This window comes from Rhineura floridana, chromosome 3, assembly GCF_030035675.1.
Source record: "Rhineura floridana isolate rRhiFlo1 chromosome 3, rRhiFlo1.hap2, whole genome shotgun sequence".
Lineage (NCBI taxonomy): Eukaryota > Metazoa > Chordata > Lepidosauria > Squamata > Rhineuridae > Rhineura > Rhineura floridana.
Window position 1 is genome coordinate 133541234 of NC_084482.1, and position 19080 is coordinate 133560313.

Consider the following 19080-nt stretch of genomic DNA (forward strand, 5'->3'; position numbering starts at 1 on the left):
GGTGGATGGTACATCAGCAGCAACCCTAGTTTACTGTCTCCACAGCCTGACACCAGGTGCAGGTCCTCACAGCCAGCTCCAAGACAGAGTGGTTTCCTGGTGACAGAGATGGAAGTTCTGTAGACCACAGCAACTCCTCCCCCCCCATCCCTGTAGCCTGTGCTGGTGTTGCACCGAGTATCCAGGTGGGCAAAGCTGGGTCAGATCAACTCCTGCCAGCTCACCCACCCAGGTCTTGGTAATGCACACCAAATCAGCACCTTCGTCCACAATGAAATCATAGATGAGAGTGGTCTTATTGTGTACTGATCTGGTGTTAAACACCACCACACAGGCCAGTGGGCACAACAGATGAGCAACGAGGAATCCATCCATGAGAGAAGTGGCAGCAAGGAACAAGGCGCAGATAGCCTTGCCCTGGTCTTCTATGGTAATTTACCACATCCCCATGGCTATATTTCCTTCTACCCATGATCACTGAAATTGCGGTGACATCACCCATGTTCCTCCGTACTAAGACTCCTCCTAAACACTTAATATGGACCCAACACGAGCCCACCAATAAAAATCTGTCGTAGCCAATTATTCCAGTAAGCCTCTGCGAGAATTGGGAGCAGTCATATCCATTCAAACTTTTTCACACAGGGTCCATCTACTCCCCCTCCTGTCTCACACCCAGGGAGGGCCAGCCTTCTGCCAGTTACAGACTCTCGCTCTGAAGGCATCTGGCGACTTTCTCCTATCATTCAGTTCATTACACATGCTCTCACCCTGTGCAGGAACTACACATGCACCACATGCTCTCCCCACCACCAATCTCCTCTAGATTAGTTTAACAAGAAACAAATTAAAAAGAAAAAAAGAAAAGGTAATAGAAGGGGAGTAGCACCCTTGCCCTCGGGACTCCCTAAGGGGCTCCCCAAGGGGTAACCCCCTTTGGTGTCATCCCTTCAGTGGCAACCCCGGTGGCAGCAGACCTGCTGCCCAAGGGCAGCTGGGCTTTTATGTCTCCTGCCCCAGCCAGCAGCTGATGCAAGAGGCTGCAAGATTGACTGCAACCTCTCTCTGGAACCAGGGTCAGGCAGGGGGTCCCAGTACTTGCAGCATTTACCAGGGGCTTCAGCTGTCTCGAGGGACAGCAACCCAAAGGAGCAAGCAGCAAGCACCTAGATGCTCAGGTACTCACTCCCAGGGCAGGTCTTCTTCAGTCCCCTAGTGCTGCACCTGTTCTCCAAGGGGAACAGCTACTTATCTAGGAATTCATCATTGGATTCTACCCTTAACAGTTAGGTGGTTGTTTATTTACCTGCACTTTTCTAACTCCTTCAGTATGTTCTTGTAAGGTGACTGTAGTGTGTTGGGCCTCAGGAGCGGTGTGGCAGTTCCAGTTTCACATGCCATGTATGTAGATTTTAGTGTTTTCTCTTGCATAGCATGTGAGTGTCAGCATGGGATCTGCAACAATGGACCTTCTGGTGATGGAAGCTGCACCTGCTATGCTGGCTACACTGGCCCGAAGTGCGACCAAGGTATGTACTTTTTACATTTCTTAAAGCATGCTGTTTTCAAGGAGTATGTCCTAGGAATAGTTAGTGTAGTTTGTGCTGCACCTAAGAATGTCCAAATACTTTGTTTAATCTGCATTTTAAGTGAACCAGCCTGATTAGCACTTTATGGACTAATACATCTCTGAATTTTGTAATACATTTCTCACATCAAAAAATGTACCAAACTGCATATTAAAAATGTATATTTTGGGTTAAAATCAATATTTTAGATCAAATGTGTACAAAAATGTGAATTTTTGTGAATTTCACAGGTTGATGTGGAAGTGGGTAAAAAAAGTAAAGGTAAAGGTGTCCCCGCACTTATAGTGCGAGTCGTTTCCAACTCTTAGGGTAACGTCTTGCGACGTTTACTAGGCAGACCGTATATATGGGGTGGGATTGCCAGTTCCTTTCCCGGCCTTTCTTTACCCCCCCCCCCAGCATATGCCGGGTACTCATTTTACCGACCAGGGATGGATGGAAGGCTGAGTGGACCTCGACTCCTTTTACCGGAGATTTGACTTCCTCCTTCCGTTGGAATTGAACTCTGGCCGTGAGCAGAGCTTCGGCTGTGTTACCGCCGCTTACCACTCTGCGCCACGGAGGGTCTTAGGAAGTGGGTAGAACACATTTATGAATGATTCATGTGAAACGGAACAGATGAGAAATAGTCATCCATCTATCCCTAGCTGTATTTTGGATTATGTCCATGAATTAGGGTCCTGTATTAGTTCTCTTGATAGACAATGAGTATCTCATTAAAGAGGTACTTCCTTGCTTTACAATAATCCTGGAGAGGCATGGTGAGGAATACTGGCCTCTGCAAACGTGCCAAAATGGCAGGATTGTGCTTACTTGCAGGTAGAGCCAATGCCGAACCTTGCCAGCAGGGACATCACAACCCGCTTCTGGAAAAACGGTCAGCTAATGTGCACACTCTTTAAGTAGAGTTCTTTAACAGAGAATGCACCATACCATGCAGTTTGAAACTTAAAAGTTGGGGTGCTTATCTCCTGCAAGTAAATCTATTCACTTGGGAGCATATGCCATTGGTGTGCTTATTTACCAGTAATTTTTATGCTGTTCTTTGCTCATGAGAATTGCAAAAAACATAGCAGGGTAAGGAAAACAATTAAGCAGGTACAGACAGACAGTCTTAGTATTTTTTTCAGAGCAGTCAGTATTTACGTGATTTATGTTTGGAAATGTCATCAGCATGGTGTATGTGTCCACATTTTATTGCACTACCTGGGTTTGACTGTAAAAGGCAGTTCCTTATTCAACAAGTTCTAACTTCCATGTAAATTTATGCTTGGACAATGTCATTGTCCTGCCTTCTCCATCATTATCAGGTTGATTTCTTATTAAAATTTACCTTAATGCTCGTAATTCACATATCATCGCTAGTTTCCTTTTTTCAATTACCTTTTGCTGTGAGGCACACACGCTCAGGCCCTTCACAATCCCAGGGAGATTTATATTTTGTTTGTTTTGTTATCTTTCACAGAGTACTTCACTAATAGAGCAGACGTGTTTTAGGGCCCATCCCCCTTTTTTCAGACTGCATAGAATGTATAGTCTATTCAATTGAATGTGTGTGTGTAAATAGCTAGCATTTTTTAACATAAACAACCCTCAAGCATGGAAAATTATTAAAAATGACCTGCAAAAAGATAATGAGGTACAATCAAAACAAACCATAAAATGCGACTGAAGAACTCTGGCCTAGATGTGCCCTAGACACCAGGGTTGATTTGATTTAAATCAAATTGATTTAAATAGCATCTCTGAAGGACTTAATTTTAATGATTTAAATTATAGTTTAAATCACTAGTGAGGAAGATTCTATTTAATCATTTTTTGGTAGAAGTACATTATTGTTTAATATAACCTTAATACATATTCAGAGATGTGAGTTTATTTAGAAGGTAGGTACACACTAAGCAATTATTCTGAATTATTTTCAGATTAATTTTCTTTAAAAAATGGAATGATAATTTGGTCATTAGAGATGAACCAGCTCCAGCTGTTCAATTAATCATGATATTTTTGTCACGATGTGCCAGCAGGGTCTGTGCCAGGAATGACTGAGCCCTTGGGCACCAGCTTGCCTCGGGCCTGCACCGCATGCCTCCCATCAACTAAGATGGCAGTGGGGGAATCACCCCTTAGGGAAGCCCCAGCTGCCACCTTGGGTGATGGCAAGCATGAGTGCACAGTGCATACGGCACTCACGCTGACAGGAGAGGAAGGTGGGGCAGGCAGACTTATTAAAACCTGCACTGTCTGCATTGGGGGCGGTATCTAGGAGCTCCCTCTCCAGGATCCATGGCACGGTTGGGTTGCAGGACTTGATGCAGTTGGGTTGCAGGACTTGATGCTGCCATGGATCATGGAACAGGAGCGCCACCCTCCCATCCTAATGAGGGGCCCTTCGGGGGCCCTTGGTCACGGCCCAACCTGGCCACCCTCTGGTGCTGGCCTTGAATGCCAGAATCACCAGCACCAAACAGGCTTTTCAGTTGTACTAAGAAGATTGTTTATTCTTCTGGTTAGTTTTCTTCTTCAACAAACAACATTAGCAAAACATGTACATGGATTTTTTAATGGTTAACTATTTCAGTTTTCAGATAAATGTAAAGTTCCTTAAAAAAATAAAATTTAGGCAATTTCAACCAAGTCAACATGAGATACTTAAAATATCGGGTGGTACACTTAACCAGTCTTCCTCTTCACCTTTGTCTTCCTTGTTCATTGTCTGGAAAAGAAATAAAATCTTTCCTGTTTTTTCAGTTCCCAATTTATTTCTCAATTTAGAATGAATTAGTCCAAATTAAGAAAAATTTCTCTTTATACCTATGGAGGAGGCTACTGCTGTTAAGAGCTTCAGTGGTCTCCTCTTTGCTCAGATCTACTCCATCTCCTCAAATTCTCTGTTGATTGGCCTTCTCCATCTTTGTGCTTAGAGAGAGGCAAGGCCGAGAAACCACAGAGAGAGAGAAAGAGAGAGAGAGTGCACTTCATGTACACCACCTGCAGAATAGGACTGATAAGGTTATCTTCCATCTCCATAAACTGCTGTTAACATTTCATAGAATATAATTAAAAGTTGTATAATTAGTATTCATGATGGTATCTTTGAGCTAGGCTCTTCTAATTGTTTTAAGAAAATTTGGAAATCTGATTTAAATTTTAAAAATCCTATTTAAATAAAAAATCTGATTTTTTAAAATTATTATTATTATTTAAAATCATTGATTTTTATCAACCCTACAAGACATTCATACAGACCAGAATCCTGTGAGCGCTTAGCTGTGAGTAAGGCCACTGAACATACTGGGATTTACTTCTATGTAAGTGTGCACAGTGGACTGAAAGGCACTTATATTTTCCTTTGATGTTCAGTTTAAAATGTGTTTTAATATTTCAGAAATTTCCTCCTGCGGAGGTACAATCTGTGAATCTAATTCCCTTTGTGTGGTGAAGAATGGGCAGGCAAGATGTGAATGTATGCCAGGGTACATGAAAAATGGGCTTTATTGTCAAGGTGAGAGGAACTGTGTGACATTTGAGCAGCACTTGATAGTGTTCAAAGCCCTTCACATGCATCATACATAAGCAATAAAATGATAATACAGTTGAATGAAACATAACAACTCTCCCTTTGAAGGCCTACTGAAATAATTATTATACTGCTTTCAGGAAGGTGAGTATGGAATTACCTTTCCAAACCTTCCTGAGAGGCGAGTTCCAAAGTGAGAATGCTTTTGAGACAAAGAAGAGGCTCAGAGCAGGGACTCTTCTAAAGATCAAGATGGGGGGGGGCTAGTAAGGAAGAAGTGTTGCCATAGGGAAGTAGGACCCAGGCCACTTAGGGCTCTAAAGGTCAAAGACAGCACTATGAATTGTGCTTGGAAGACCTCTGGAGCTAATGGGATTGTCAAAGCACCAATGTTGATGTGTTCCTTTCAGCTCATCCCTGAAATTCATCCAGTCCACATAGGATCATAGAATAGTAGAGTTGGAAGGGGCTATAAGGCTATCAAGTCCAACCCCCTGCTCAATGCAGGAATCTAAATCAAAGCATTCCTGACAGATGGCTGTCCAGCTGCCTCTTGAATGCCTCCAGTGTCGGAGAGCCCACTACCTCTCTAAGTAATTGGTTCAATTGTCGTATGGCTCTAACAGTGAGGAGGTTTTTTCTGATGTTCAGTTAAAATCTGGGTTCCTGCAACTTGAGCCCATTATTCTGTGTCCTACACTCTGGGACGATAGAGGAGAGATCCTGGCCCTCCTCCATGTGACAACCTTTCAAGTACTTGAATGGTGCTATCATATCTTCCCTCAATCTTCTCTTCCCCAGGCTAAACATGCCCAGTTTAGTCTCTCCTCATAGGGCCTTGTTTCCAGTCCCCTGATCATCCTTGTTGCCCTCCTCTGAACCCATTCCAGTTTGTCTGCATCCTTCTTGAAGTGCGGAGACCAAAACTGGACGCAGTACTCAAGATGAGGCCTAACCAGTGCGGAATAGAGGGGAACTAATACTTCATGCGTTTTGGAAACTATACTTCTGTTAATGCAGCCTGATACAGCATTTGCCTTTTTTGCAGCCACATCCCACTGTTGGCTCATATCCAGCTTGTGATCAACGACAATTCCAAGATCCTTCTCACATGTCGTATTGCTGAGCCAAGTATCCCCCATCTTATAACTGTGCATTTGGTTTCTTTTTCCTAAGTGTAGAACTTTGCATTTATCCCTGTTGAATTTCACTCTGTTGTTTTCAGCCCAATGCTCCAGCCTATCAAGGTCCCTTTGAATTTTGTTTCTGTCTTCCACGGTATTAGCTGTGCCCCCCAATTTTGTATCATCTGCAAATTTGATAAGCACGCTCTGTACCTCCTCATCGAACTCATTAATAAAAATGTTGAAGAGCACTGGGCCCAAGACCAAGCCCTGTGGTACCCCACTTGTTCCTTCCACCCAGTTTGAGAAGGAACCATTGATAAGCACTCCTTGAGTACAATTCAGGAGCCAACTGTGGATCCATCTGATAGTTGTTCCATCCAGCCCACATTTAGCTACCTTGCTAATCAGAATATCATGGGGCACTTTGTCAAAAGCTTTGCTGAAGTCGAAATATAATATATCCACAGCATTTCCACAGTCTACAAGGGAGGTTACCCGATCAAAAAACAAGATAAGATTAGTTTGGCAAGATTTGTTCTTCATAAATCCATGTTGGCTGTTAGTAATCACTGCATTGTTTTCAAGGTGCTTACAGATTGCATGCTTTATAATCTGCTCCAGAATTTTCCCAAGGATTGATGTTAGGCTGACTGGTCTGTAGTTCCCCGGTTCCTCCTTTTCGCCCTTTTTGAAGATAGGGACAACATTAGCTCTCCTTCAGTCATCCGGCACTTCACCAGTCCTCCATGATTTCGTAAATATAATAGACAGCGGTTCTGAGAGTTCTTCAGCCAGTTCCTTCAATACTCTAGGATGCAGTTTATCGGGCCCTGCCAATTTGAACTCGTTCAAAGTGATTAGGTATTCCTTGACCATTTGTCTATCAATCTCAAGCTCCAATCCTGCCCCTTCTACTTCATGTTTCCTGGGAGGGTCAAAGACCCTTTTTTGGGAGAAGACTGAGCTGAAGTAGGAATTGAGCACTTCTGCCTTTTCTTTGTCATCTGTTGTCATTTTGCCATCCTCATTGAGTAGCTGTGCCACCATTTCTTTTCTCTGTCTTTTACTATGGACGTATCTGAAGAAAGCTTTTTTGTTGCTTTTAGCATCTCTTGCTAACCTCAGCTCATTCTCAGCTTTAGCCTTCCTGACACCATCCCTGCAATTCCGTGATACCTGCCTGTACTCTTCCTTTGTGGCCTGGCCTTCTTTCCACTTCTTGTATGTGTCCTTTTTTTGTTTTTAAGTCATCTCTAAACTTTTTGTGAAGCTACATTGGCTTCTTCTGCTGTTTCTCCCCTTTTTTCCTTGTTGGAATTGCTTGCCATTGCACTTTTAGAATTTCCTTTTTTAGAAACTCCCACCCATCTTGGACTTCTTTTCTCATTTAGGATCGCTTGCCATGGAACCCTACTTGCCATTGTTCTGAGTTTATTAAAATCAGCTTTCCTGAAGTCCAGGGTGCGCATGGCTACTCTCAGCTTTTGCTTCTGTTAAAATCAAGAATTCAAGTATGGTGTGGTCACTTTCCCACAGAGTTCCCGTAACTGCCACTTCATCTACCAAATCATCTCTATTAGTTAGAATCAAGTCCAGGACAGCTGATCCTCTGGTTTCTTCCTCTACTTTCTGTAGGAGAAAGTTAAATCCAACAAAAGTCAGAAATTTCTTGGAGAGTTTGCAGAGTTTGTCTCCCAACAGATATCGGGATAATTGAAGTCCCCCATTACTACTACATCATGCCTCCTCAAAACATTGGCAATTTGCTTTCCAAAAGTTACATTCTCGTCTTCTCCTTGATTGGGTGGATTGACATCTTAAACTAACTGAAGTTTCTGAACAATCTTCTAAAAGGAGTTCCATGTAGAATGCATCAAAGTAGTCTAGCCTGTAGGTTACCAAACCACGTGTCAAATAAGTCAGGTTGTCCTTCTCTAGGAATGACCAGCAGAAACTTATAAATAGCATTTTTGCCTCAAATGCTACCGATGCATTCAGGAACAAAGCCTGGAACAGCACTCCAAAACAATGTACCTTACCTTTCAGAGGGAGCATGACCCATTTAGAACAAAGAAGTGACCAAATCTTAGATCATTTAGGCATCAGTTAACACCCCTTTATGTCTGGATTGAGCCTCAGCTTATTCATCCTCATTGACCCCAGTCATTTATTTGGAACTTCAACAGCCTCACCTGGCCCTGTTGAAAAGGAGAAGTAGAACTGGGTGTCATCCCCAAACAACTGCACAGTTTCTCCCCACAATTTAATGTAGATTTTGAAAGGCATGGGAGACAAAATCAAACCTTTTGGCACATCATAAGATAAATCACTTGGACCATAGCATCAGTTCCCCAGCACTGCCTCTGACATCCACCTCTCAGGTAGACAAAACCACCACAGTGTGATGTCTTCAATTTCCAGCTATGTCAAGGCAATCCAGAAGAATCCCATGATCAATAATATTGAAAGCCACTGAGAAATCCAAGAGTATCAACAGGATCACACTACCCTATCTATCTCCTCTTGTCATCCACTTTGACAATCAAGGCAGTGTCTAATCTAAAACCTGGCCCCATGTCAGACTAATTAGGATCCAGGGAATGACTATCATCCAGAAATCTCTAGAGTGTCATTCTTATTTATAGAAGCAGAAAATGCAAAAAGTAAAACTATGACCACATCCACACCAGACATTTATGCCATTTTAAACAGTCGTGTCTTCCCCCAAAGAATCCTGGGAAGTGTAGTTTGTGATGGGTGCTGAGTGTTATTAGGAGGACTCCTATTCCCCTCACAGAACTCCAGTGACCAGAGTGGTTTAACAGTCAGCCCTTCTTCGCAGAACATTCTGGGAATTGGAGCTCTGTGAAGGAAATAAGTCACCTAACAACTCCCAGCACCCTTCACAAACTACACTTCCCAGGATTCTTTGGGGGAAACCATGAGTGTTTAATGTGGAATAAATATCTGGTGTGGATATGGCCTACTTAAGACATATAAAAACAACTTACTTCTGTCTTCCAGAATATTCCCTTCTCATCCTACTCCCACTCACCTCCGTGTGATTGGGCTTAAAGAACAACTTCTTTTTAGTGATCCAGCCACTCTTTCATGCGCCATATGCAGCATAGGACTGGTTTTGTTTGTTCTTCTGCATGTATGGGCCCAGTGCCTGAAGATTTCACTCAACCCCTTATTTACATATAAGTGAGAGTGATGAATGGGCCAAAGTCAACAGAATGCTTTGTGTGAAAAAGTTATATTAAATCATAAGAAAGACCACAGGGTTTGGGCAAGGCAAGGCAACCAAAATTCTTTTAGCTTTCTCTCATTGCTCCACAAATCACCCATCTGAGGACTGAGACACAAAGAGAGAGAGGTCTAAAAATGGAAAAGAAAAAGTAATCCATTAAGACTTGAAGGGATGTAGTATCATTTAAGACAGTAAGCCTTTAAGAGCAGCAGCAGCAGCATGTAAGAATGCCCACTTCAGCGTAACAATCTTGATTCAGATCTGACTCCCTCAATGCACCCTGTATAACCAGCAGAAACTAGTACAGTGACCGCATACAAACACAGAATGCTTCCAGAGAAAGAGATCTTGAAATGTCAGATGTGAACAATCAGTGTCAGGCTCACAAGCCTCATGGCAGTCTGAGGAATGGAATTGGGCAAATCAATGACTGTGATGCCAAGACCTTGCCCTAGTTTAATAATTACTTGGTGGACGTACCTGTTACTCAGATGCTGGAGAAGCTTTAGAATTGGATTATGTCTACTGAATTTCATCAAAACTTATCAGAGTGCATGCTGCCACTTCCATGGTTAACTACATTCCTACTGTACAACCTTTAAGTTCTTGTTGGAAACATGGAAGCTAGGTATCTTCATCCAGTCCATCATTTGCCCCTAATATCCCTCCTTTACTTTATTTCCAGCCCAGGACCCATGCAGCTCATCCCCATGCTCCCAGTTCGCAATTTGCAAGGCTATTGGGCAAACCAAGTACACATGTACTTGCAAAGTTGGGTACCAAGGAGATGGGAGGATATGCCAACCAATAAATCCTTGTCTCATTAATAATGGAGGCTGCCCTGGAAATTCTAGCACCTGTAGATTTGTAAGACCAGGCGAGGTAAGCTGATGAATTATTTACTGATCATGTCCAGATGTTATACAGCCAGATGTATTGGCTACTCCAAAGCTCATAGGCTGAACAGTTATTGCTCCTCCCCTTAAAAACTGATGATCATGTGTGCTGTTTTCTAGATAGTATTCAAAGTACCGTCTCGAGGTATGTCAATATAGGAGTACAGAAAGTATCCAGAGCAAAGTGGGATGAAAATTAGGCCCAAGCAAGAACATATCTTGGTGCCTTTGTTGGGAAAACTGCAGAGAAAACTGCAGCTAGGCTACTTTACATACCTTTGCTGTAATTTCTTAAGGTATGTCCCCAAGCATAGATTGGTCTGCAAAAAAGAAAGAGAGCATCATAAGCACTTGTCTGAAAAAAATGCACTGAGATGCATGTTTACTTCATATTACAGTGCATGTTTGTTTGGAAGTTCATCCCAATGTGTTCAGTGGGGCTTGATCCCTAGTAAGTATGTTTTCAGATGATAGTCTGAATGTCTTTTGAAGGTTCAAAATCATTCATCAGGAGCACAAACCATTACCATGTGAGCAGCTATGTTGTCCACTATTAGCCTGTGGTAATAGCATCCAAAAGTTGAAATGCATCCACAGAATATTCAATGAATAAAAAGTACATTGGTCAGATCACATATGGTATTTTTTACCCAGCCTATTATAAGGGATCATCAATATGTTGTTTGTTTTCAGTAAGCAAGTGGCAAGATAGCAGTTGTATGGTGGATAGGTGACTGATTAACTTTACTCCAGATCACTGTCAAGTGAATTTCAGTACTTATCCACTCATCACAAAACATGCTTACTTGAAGGTGTATATATACAAAATGTCATCAGCATCGGAGTGAGCACATGAATTAAGCAAAATAAGTGTACACTAAGAATTCAAATTTACGTGCAATAATGGTACTGAATTATTTTCCAGATTATATTGTTTAACAGAAAAAAGCTTATTCAAATGCAAGCATCATGCAGAAGATGCTTTGGATAACAGTGCTTTAGACAGATTGCTTCTCCACCTTCCAGTTCATAGATTTACAACCAAATTGGAAGTTTGAAGAAAGCATCTATGGTGTGTAAGAAGCTTTCGGCACTTCTCCAGAATCGCCATTTTAATTGTGTAGACAGGACAGACCATTAACTGCCTCACTGTTTTTGACATCTGCTGTGGACCAGCATGCATTGAAGACTTTCAGATATGTGAACTGCAAGGATGAGATGCTGTAAGAGCTTGGTGCAAATACTCCCAAAAAGCTATCATGTGGGTGCAAAATTGTTTTCTCTTTCTTTAGTCACTTTGCATGTGTAAGCCAGGATTCAGCAAGCAGGGAAATGGTAAGGACTGCTTAAACACCCTTCAGTGTCAGCCGCATAACTGTGATAGAAGTGCAAGGTGTGAAATTGACCTGGATGCAATAAGGTAAGCTGCTCAGAAACTCATAATGAATAAAATATGGGAGGGGGGCAGACTGTTCTGTAGCTATACAGATTGCCAAAATGCTGGATCCAGAACTAAACCCTTGATTCAGGGATCTGGCTTCCACCCCACTTCTGCTTACGTTATATCTTCAATGGAACATAGACCAAGCTCTCTCATCCCAAATGTAATAGCACATTTACTGTATTTATCTTGCTACAATTTATCTATTTTTATCTCAATTTTTTTCCAAGAAGTTCAGAACCAAATTGGATGGATGGAATAACAAGATCCATGTTCCACATCAGCATTTCTGTACCTGTATTTCTCTCTCCTCCCCCCCCCATGTTTGCCACAGCAGTCTCTCTCTCTCTCTCTCTCTCTCTCTCTCTCTCTGTGTGTGTGTGTGTGTGGTGTGTGTGTGTGGTGTGTGTGTGTGGTGTGTGTGTGTGGTGTGTGTGTGTGGTGTGTGGTGTGTGGTGTGTGGTGTGTGTGTGTGTGTGTGTGTGTGTAGGATGCAGTTTAGATCAAGCAAATGTTGTGGAAGAAAGGTGTTAAATGCCTTCTCCCCCAGCACTGCTTCCCTGATGAAATGAAGAGCCTTAGACAGCTGCATGGGAGTTAAAAAGAAATCAACAACAAAGATCCATGATCACAGATGTCCACCATGCCACATCTATTTTGAATGGCAAAATAAAGTGACATTTTAGTCTCCTAACCACTGCATGGGGGAAGGTAGACTGAAGGACAGTGGCTTTCCCAAGGCCACTCAGTGAGCATCATAGCTTAGCATTGATTAAAGCCTGGGATTCCCTTCTTTAGGAATAGCACCACTCCGCCTGTAAGCATACTGTATCAATGAGACTTCTTAATACAATGTATTGCTACATTGGAATGCCAGAGATATAGGATGTCAGGTTTTGAATGAAAATATTTACATGTCCAGCCAGTTATCAGACTTCCACTCCAGAGTATTAGTGGCAACATTTTTAGACACCCAGTACATAGGGAGATCTGGGCTATGGGAGAGTCTAGTGATGATAGTCCCTGGTCTGGTTGGGCCTTCTGGAACAGTATGGGACTGTGAGGGGGTGAGGCATTGGGCAGGAAGGAGGAGAGGTTTGGCTAGCAAGGGAACACACACAAGTGATCAAACTGAGCAGGATTAAACTCTCTGCTCACCAGCTAGAAACAGGTGCATGCAGCCAAACCCCCCTCTTCCTGCTTAATGCCTTGCCGCGTGACAGCTCTAGATCTCTCCAGGAGGCCCATCCTGACCCGGGGGGTTGGCCAAAGCCCAAAGCCCCTTTGCATCAGCCCAGTTGGGTACAGGATTCAGTTGAATCCAACACACAGCCTTACAAGCTGATCAATGACCAAAGCCAGTGTTTTATGTGAATTCCTGGAAGGCAGGCCCTGAACATTTCTGCTTGTGCAAGATTCTTTAGATTTCTTAAGCTAACATAGAAAAATACTGCATGTTCCAGCTTTGTGGAGAGCCACATGTGTGCAATAGATGAGCATCATTTGTCTTGTGAAAATTAGCTTGTCTTGGTGTTCTCTGGCTGCAGTTCCCAATACTTGAACAATAAAATGTTATTGTTTAGTGTAATAGAAATTATGCTGATCTTGGAGGAATAAAACAATGGAGATTTGGTGGTTGGCTACCACGGATAGTATTTTTCAGTTACAGCATCTTATCTGTGGAACTCTTCCTAGCATGGTAGGAAGAGGATGCTATTTGTATCGGGTTGGGCTGGATGGGGAACCATGGTCTGTTACACTTAGTTTGCTCAGTTTTTGCTGCTGGGAAAAAAGCATGCACAATTGGATACTTAATGCTGTTGCACATTAATGAACACTTACAGCCCACATGATATACAACACTGGCAATATTTGCATTTGTGATTTCTGGTGGAAGATAAAAAATTATGATGACTGTCCAGTCACTGAGAGTAAAATGAAGAATAAAACTGCCACACAATTGAGGTTAAAAGCTGAAGATTTGGGGGGGGATAAAGGTTGAGGCAAAGGGTTCCAAGCAGTTGTTTAGGATTAAAATCACTCCCACCAATAACAGTAATAGTAGTATGCTGTTGGTTTGCATGGAAGTCAACAGTGTAAGGACAATGCCATCTGTAAAAAAAGCCATCATATAAAGTGTCTTGAAAAATTCTGGAATAAAGGGGTAGAAGTAGCAGAATAACGACAGGTTTGTGAATGTGTCCTGTGACATTTAAGCAAGCAAGATGCAACAAAATAACTCTAATGTGGATTGGATCCCAGCAGCTTTTAATTGATGCTTCTATGTTTATTGCATCTTTTGTTGTTTTCTTGTTGTATAATAATTTATGTCACAAGGTACTGTGAGAACTGAAAAATTGTAATGCTATATAGAAATAGTTACATTAAAGTTTTCCATTGCCCCACCCCATGACTTGTGAATAATAATATTATAAATCTGTGTGACTTGATTGCAACCAGGCTTGGTAACTGAGCAAACAGATTTTTGGGGGTGGGAAATTCTCATTCTCTTATATTGTTCAGATGTACCTGCAAAGATGGAGAAATTGGAGATGGCAGGAAGTGTTACAAAACCATATTGAAGGAGATCACTTCTCTGAATGCAGCAGGAAGACATTCCAGAACACTGAACAGTGCAATAAAAATGTTTGGTAACTTTCTTCAGAATTTTTTTGCTTAGGAATCTGGAGCCAAGAATTAACTGTAATATGCTGTAATATTCCAGTCATTTCAGGTTTGTTTCGCCAAATACATACTATCGGCATCAGTGATGGGGAACCAGGACTGTTTTGTGGGTAACTGTTGGGTAGATGGGCCAAATTATGATAAACTGCTATTATCAGAATTGCTTATGCTCATCATTTCTGGCAGCTATGTTGACTAAAATGGCATGCCTTGGATGGAAGAACTGAAGCATAATCAACGGCAGCATTAGTTTCAAACATAAGAGGCCTTTCCCATATTTTGTAGAAAATCAGCCCAGATCTTCAATCTGCAACAGATTTGGCTGGTACAAGAAAGAAAGAAGGAATGTGGTCAAGAGTTTGGGTAAAATTGCCCACTGTTACCTTTAGATAAATTAGATAAGATAGCCATGGGGGTCCAGAGACTGTGTGTTTTTATAACAGGGGGGCTCAAGGTGGTCCAATATTATATTGCTCATTAAATTCAAAAGGAATCCCAACTATAAAGACTCAGCTCATAAAAATAAACAAGTCGGGCTTGCCACAAAATGTTGAGGTGTGGACTGTTCCTGTTCAGTGCCCCAGCCAACAATATCCTATTCCGGGATGCTTTATTCCTTTCCACCATCACCCTCAGTTTTCAGTCAATTAAGGTTCTGTGGCAACTGAGCATGTTCAGTTCTCATTGGCTGCTGATAGTTGCTGGAGTGTGGATGGTGCCATTTTGGCTACATAAACAGTCATGGAGAATCCTGGGAACTGTAGTATGTTAAGGGTACTGATCTCACAGACCTACAATTCCCAGGATTCTTTGGGGGAAGCCATGATGTATGCAAGCAGTAAGATGGCACAGTCAGCTGCTAGGTCCTAGAAAATAAACTGCATCTCTCCTTTATCAATTAGCCTACACTACAACAGCTGTCTTTTTAGTGGCTGAGCCCCCTCCCCTGTTACAGAGATCCCTGAATGGGATGAGGACAATGGAGATCTGAAAGAGGGGTTTTACCCTCCTCACACACTATTTCCCCAATCTAAATTTTCTTGTCTTATTTTCCATAGTGGTGAAACAGCATTCCTGTATATTTTCTTTAGCAGGGCCAATAGCAGTTAGGTGGTGCAATGTATTTGATTTGTTAATCTATAACATTTATAATAATTTTTATAATGATTGTATTATGTATGTTAAATTATTGTATTTATTATTATTCATAATATTATAATATTTATAATATTTGTTGATTTATAATATTTATAATTGATTTTGGTTATGTATGCAGTTGTAGGTGCTTTAGAGAGAAAGGTGGGGGTATAAATGTGTAAGATAAACTAAATAAAGTTTAGCACAGGAAAAGGGCACAGGGGAAAACACTCCCCTTTCCCCACTGTAGTTCAGGCCTATGATGGGGGTGGCTGCTCTTAAGAAAAAATAGAAGTATGAGGACATCCATGATAGGAACTTCTCTCTCGTTAGTCCTTACAAAAACTGAAAGTCATTTATCTCTGTGTGAAGACACACTCTAGCATAAATATTTTGCTAAGGAAAGTAATAAATCCAATCAAATGCGTCATTATCTGTGATACTAATATATTGGGGGGGGACTTTTCACAGAATTGGGTTGCTCATTTCTCCTGGAAAACTATGGGCCTTTCACAGCGTTGGTACCAACCAGTCAATACTATAGGACAGCTGAATTTAGTGTAAGTGCCTGTATATCTTGGTAATTTGCTCATTGCTACTTCTGAAATTTGCGTATGGGGAAAGTGAGGGGGATAGTCATCCAGACTTCTTGCTTTAGGAGTAATGAGAGCCCTGCAGGTTCAGGCCTATGGACTATCTAGTCCAGCACTCTGTTCTTACAGTGGCCAACCAGGTGCCCATGGGAAGCTTGCAAGCAACAGCATTTGCCCCACTTGTGAATCCCAGCAACTGGTATTCAAACGTAGTATGCCTCCAAAGGTGGACATAAAACATAGCCATTGTGACTGATAATCATTGATAACCTTTATCTTCTATGAACTTCCATGAACTTTCAAATGAGTTGATTTTTCTGTTATCCACTTTTTTTTTTTTTTTCAATAATTTTTATTCAGATTTTCATAAAACATACAAGACAAAATCATAAAACATTCAAAGACAAAAAACAAAATCAAAAATAGTTAAACAAAAAGAAAAAAAGAAAAAAAAAACAAAAATAAAAAATAAAGAGTAAAATATTGACTTCCCATTTGTCAAAGATCAAATCAGTTATAAGTCTATAATATATAACAATCCTGTCTCTTAAGTCATATTATAAAATCACTTTCCTCCAGTAGTTATCTTACTTAATCATCAAATCTCATAAACATTACTTTATTCTTTCCACAAAAAGTCAAAGAGAGGTTTCAATTCTTTAAGAAATATATCTATCAATTTTTTTTTCCAGATAAGCATATCGATTAATCCATCTCATTACTAATTATGATAATCTTATTGTCATAACCATAGTCAAAATAAACATTTCAATTAATCCATCACATCAGAATCTGTTAGGTTCAATAATTTCAGTAGCCATTGTTCTATTATCTCTATTAGTTCCATTTTCCATCTTCCATCTTCAGTAGTCTTGTTAAGTCCAGTAATTTCAATATCCAATCTTCCATTATCAGTATTCCATAATAATCTTGCTGTCAAAGCCATAGTCATATAGTAAGAGTCTGATGGGGATTACCTCTATCCCAAATATTTTCTTGCCATCCATTCTGAATAGGTTGCTGAAATACTGCTGTAAAATCATATCTCTGTTCTTTTTTTCAAAATACACTGGGTCATCTCTTAAAAGTTTTTCCATTGTCACATGGCTGCAGTTAATTCCATAGATTTTCTCTATATTGGGCTCCATCACATCATTCCAGTCCAGAAGATTATCCATGCCATTGATAACTTTATCTCTAGAATCTTCATTCATTTCTTCAGAGATAACATTGAGTTCCAAACAATAGATTTTATTTCTAAAGTCCATAGACTCCAAATCTTGTTCCTGTTCCACGTTGGTTCCAATCTCCGGGATCTCCTCTCTCACAGGGACCCCTATTCCAGTCTCCAGGGTCACCTCTCTCACAGGGACCCCTGTTCCAATCTCCGGGGTCTCCTCTCTCACAGGGACCCCTTCCAGGGTCACCTCTCTCACAGGGACCCTTATATCTTTAATCTCCTGCTTCATTTTACTCAATTCAATTTTCATTATCTCAATCTCATCCATTATTTTCTGAAACATAGTTATTTCCAGATTTTCAGCCACTTTCTTAATTGCCATTTTAAAAGAAAAATATAGGAAAACCACTTCTTATTTCAGCAACAATTGGGTTAATACTCCAAACTTGGTGACATCACAGTATAAACAGAGCAGACAGCCTTATCTCTCCAATAGTTAAGTAAACAAAATGCAGTTCCCAGGATCGAAACAATTAATGGCAATCGTCAAGAAACAGATTCGTCAAAATAAAATAGACCAAAAAGAGAGTAGTCTCAAAACAGTATAATATTTTTCAAAATAAAAATCTGGAATAGAAATCCCTCTTCTGTGTATATCTTTAGAATGCAAATCCAGGACAGCTTTTTGCAACAAAAACAGAGATAAGCTATTAATTAGTGCGTAGCAGAGAGAAGTTATGGCTCCCCAGTGAGATGTCAAAAACTGATCAATCTGGCAAATCTCTTTTAAACAGCAACAATTTAAGTCAAGTAAAAGAAAAATATAGAAAGAAGGGTGCTTGCCTGTTAGTGCGTTCTCTCTTAGAAGATAAGGTGAACGTTCGCTTTATCAGATAGAGCTTGCTGTTAAAAATCCGTCCCACCTTCGTCGGCTGGACCTCGTCCCATAAATTAATGAGATCTGGTCGTCCCAACAAAAATAGGCTTTGAGGTTAATCTCTTCGTTTCTCCCTACCCGGGAGAAGTTTAATCAGTCAAAAAAAAAAGAAAAAACTGACTGATATATCTGAATAAGCTTCTTTTGAGGCAGGAGCCCGTCTCAAAAGCAGGCACAGGCTAAGTCACCCTTCCCGGAAGTCCTGTTATCCACTTTTTTCACTGTCCAACTTTCACATCCATACATAGAGATCGGGAATACCATGGTCTGAATCATACTGACTTTAGTGTTCAGTGATACATCTTTGCATTTGAGGACCTTTTCTAGTTCTCTCATAGCTGCCCTCACCAGTCCTAGCCTAGCCTTCTTCTGGTTTCTTGACTATTGTCTTCATTTTGGTTAATGACTGTGTCAAGGTATTGATAATCCTTGACAAGTTCAATGTCCTCATTGTCAACTTCAAAGTTACATAAATGTTATCATTTCTTTAGTCTTCTTGATATTCAGCTGTAGTCCTGCTTTTGTGCTTTCCTCTTTAACTTTCATCAGCATTCGTTTCAAATTGTTACTGGTTTCTGCTAGTAGTATGGTATCATCAGCATATCTTAAATTATTGATATTTCTCCCTCTAATTTTCACACCTCCTCATCTTGGGCCAATCTCGCTTTCCATATGATGTGTTCTGCATATAGATTAAACAAATAGAATGATAAAATACACTC

The 19080-nt window shown here is 40.9% G+C and overlaps 1 protein-coding gene across 1 annotated transcript in view; it reads left to right on the forward strand.

Annotated features, from left to right (window-relative positions):
- STAB1 (stabilin 1) overlaps positions 1-19080 on the forward strand; it is a 158887-nt gene that overhangs the window by 20782 nt on the left and 119025 nt on the right. The window contains exons 6-11 of the mRNA XM_061617982.1: positions 1434-1529; positions 4978-5094; positions 10175-10371; positions 11678-11805; positions 14350-14477; positions 16120-16208. Coding sequence (XP_061473966.1) covers positions 1434-1529; positions 4978-5094; positions 10175-10371; positions 11678-11805; positions 14350-14477; positions 16120-16208 — 755 coding nt within the window. The remainder of the gene's footprint in view (positions 1-1433; positions 1530-4977; positions 5095-10174; positions 10372-11677; positions 11806-14349; positions 14478-16119; positions 16209-19080) is intronic.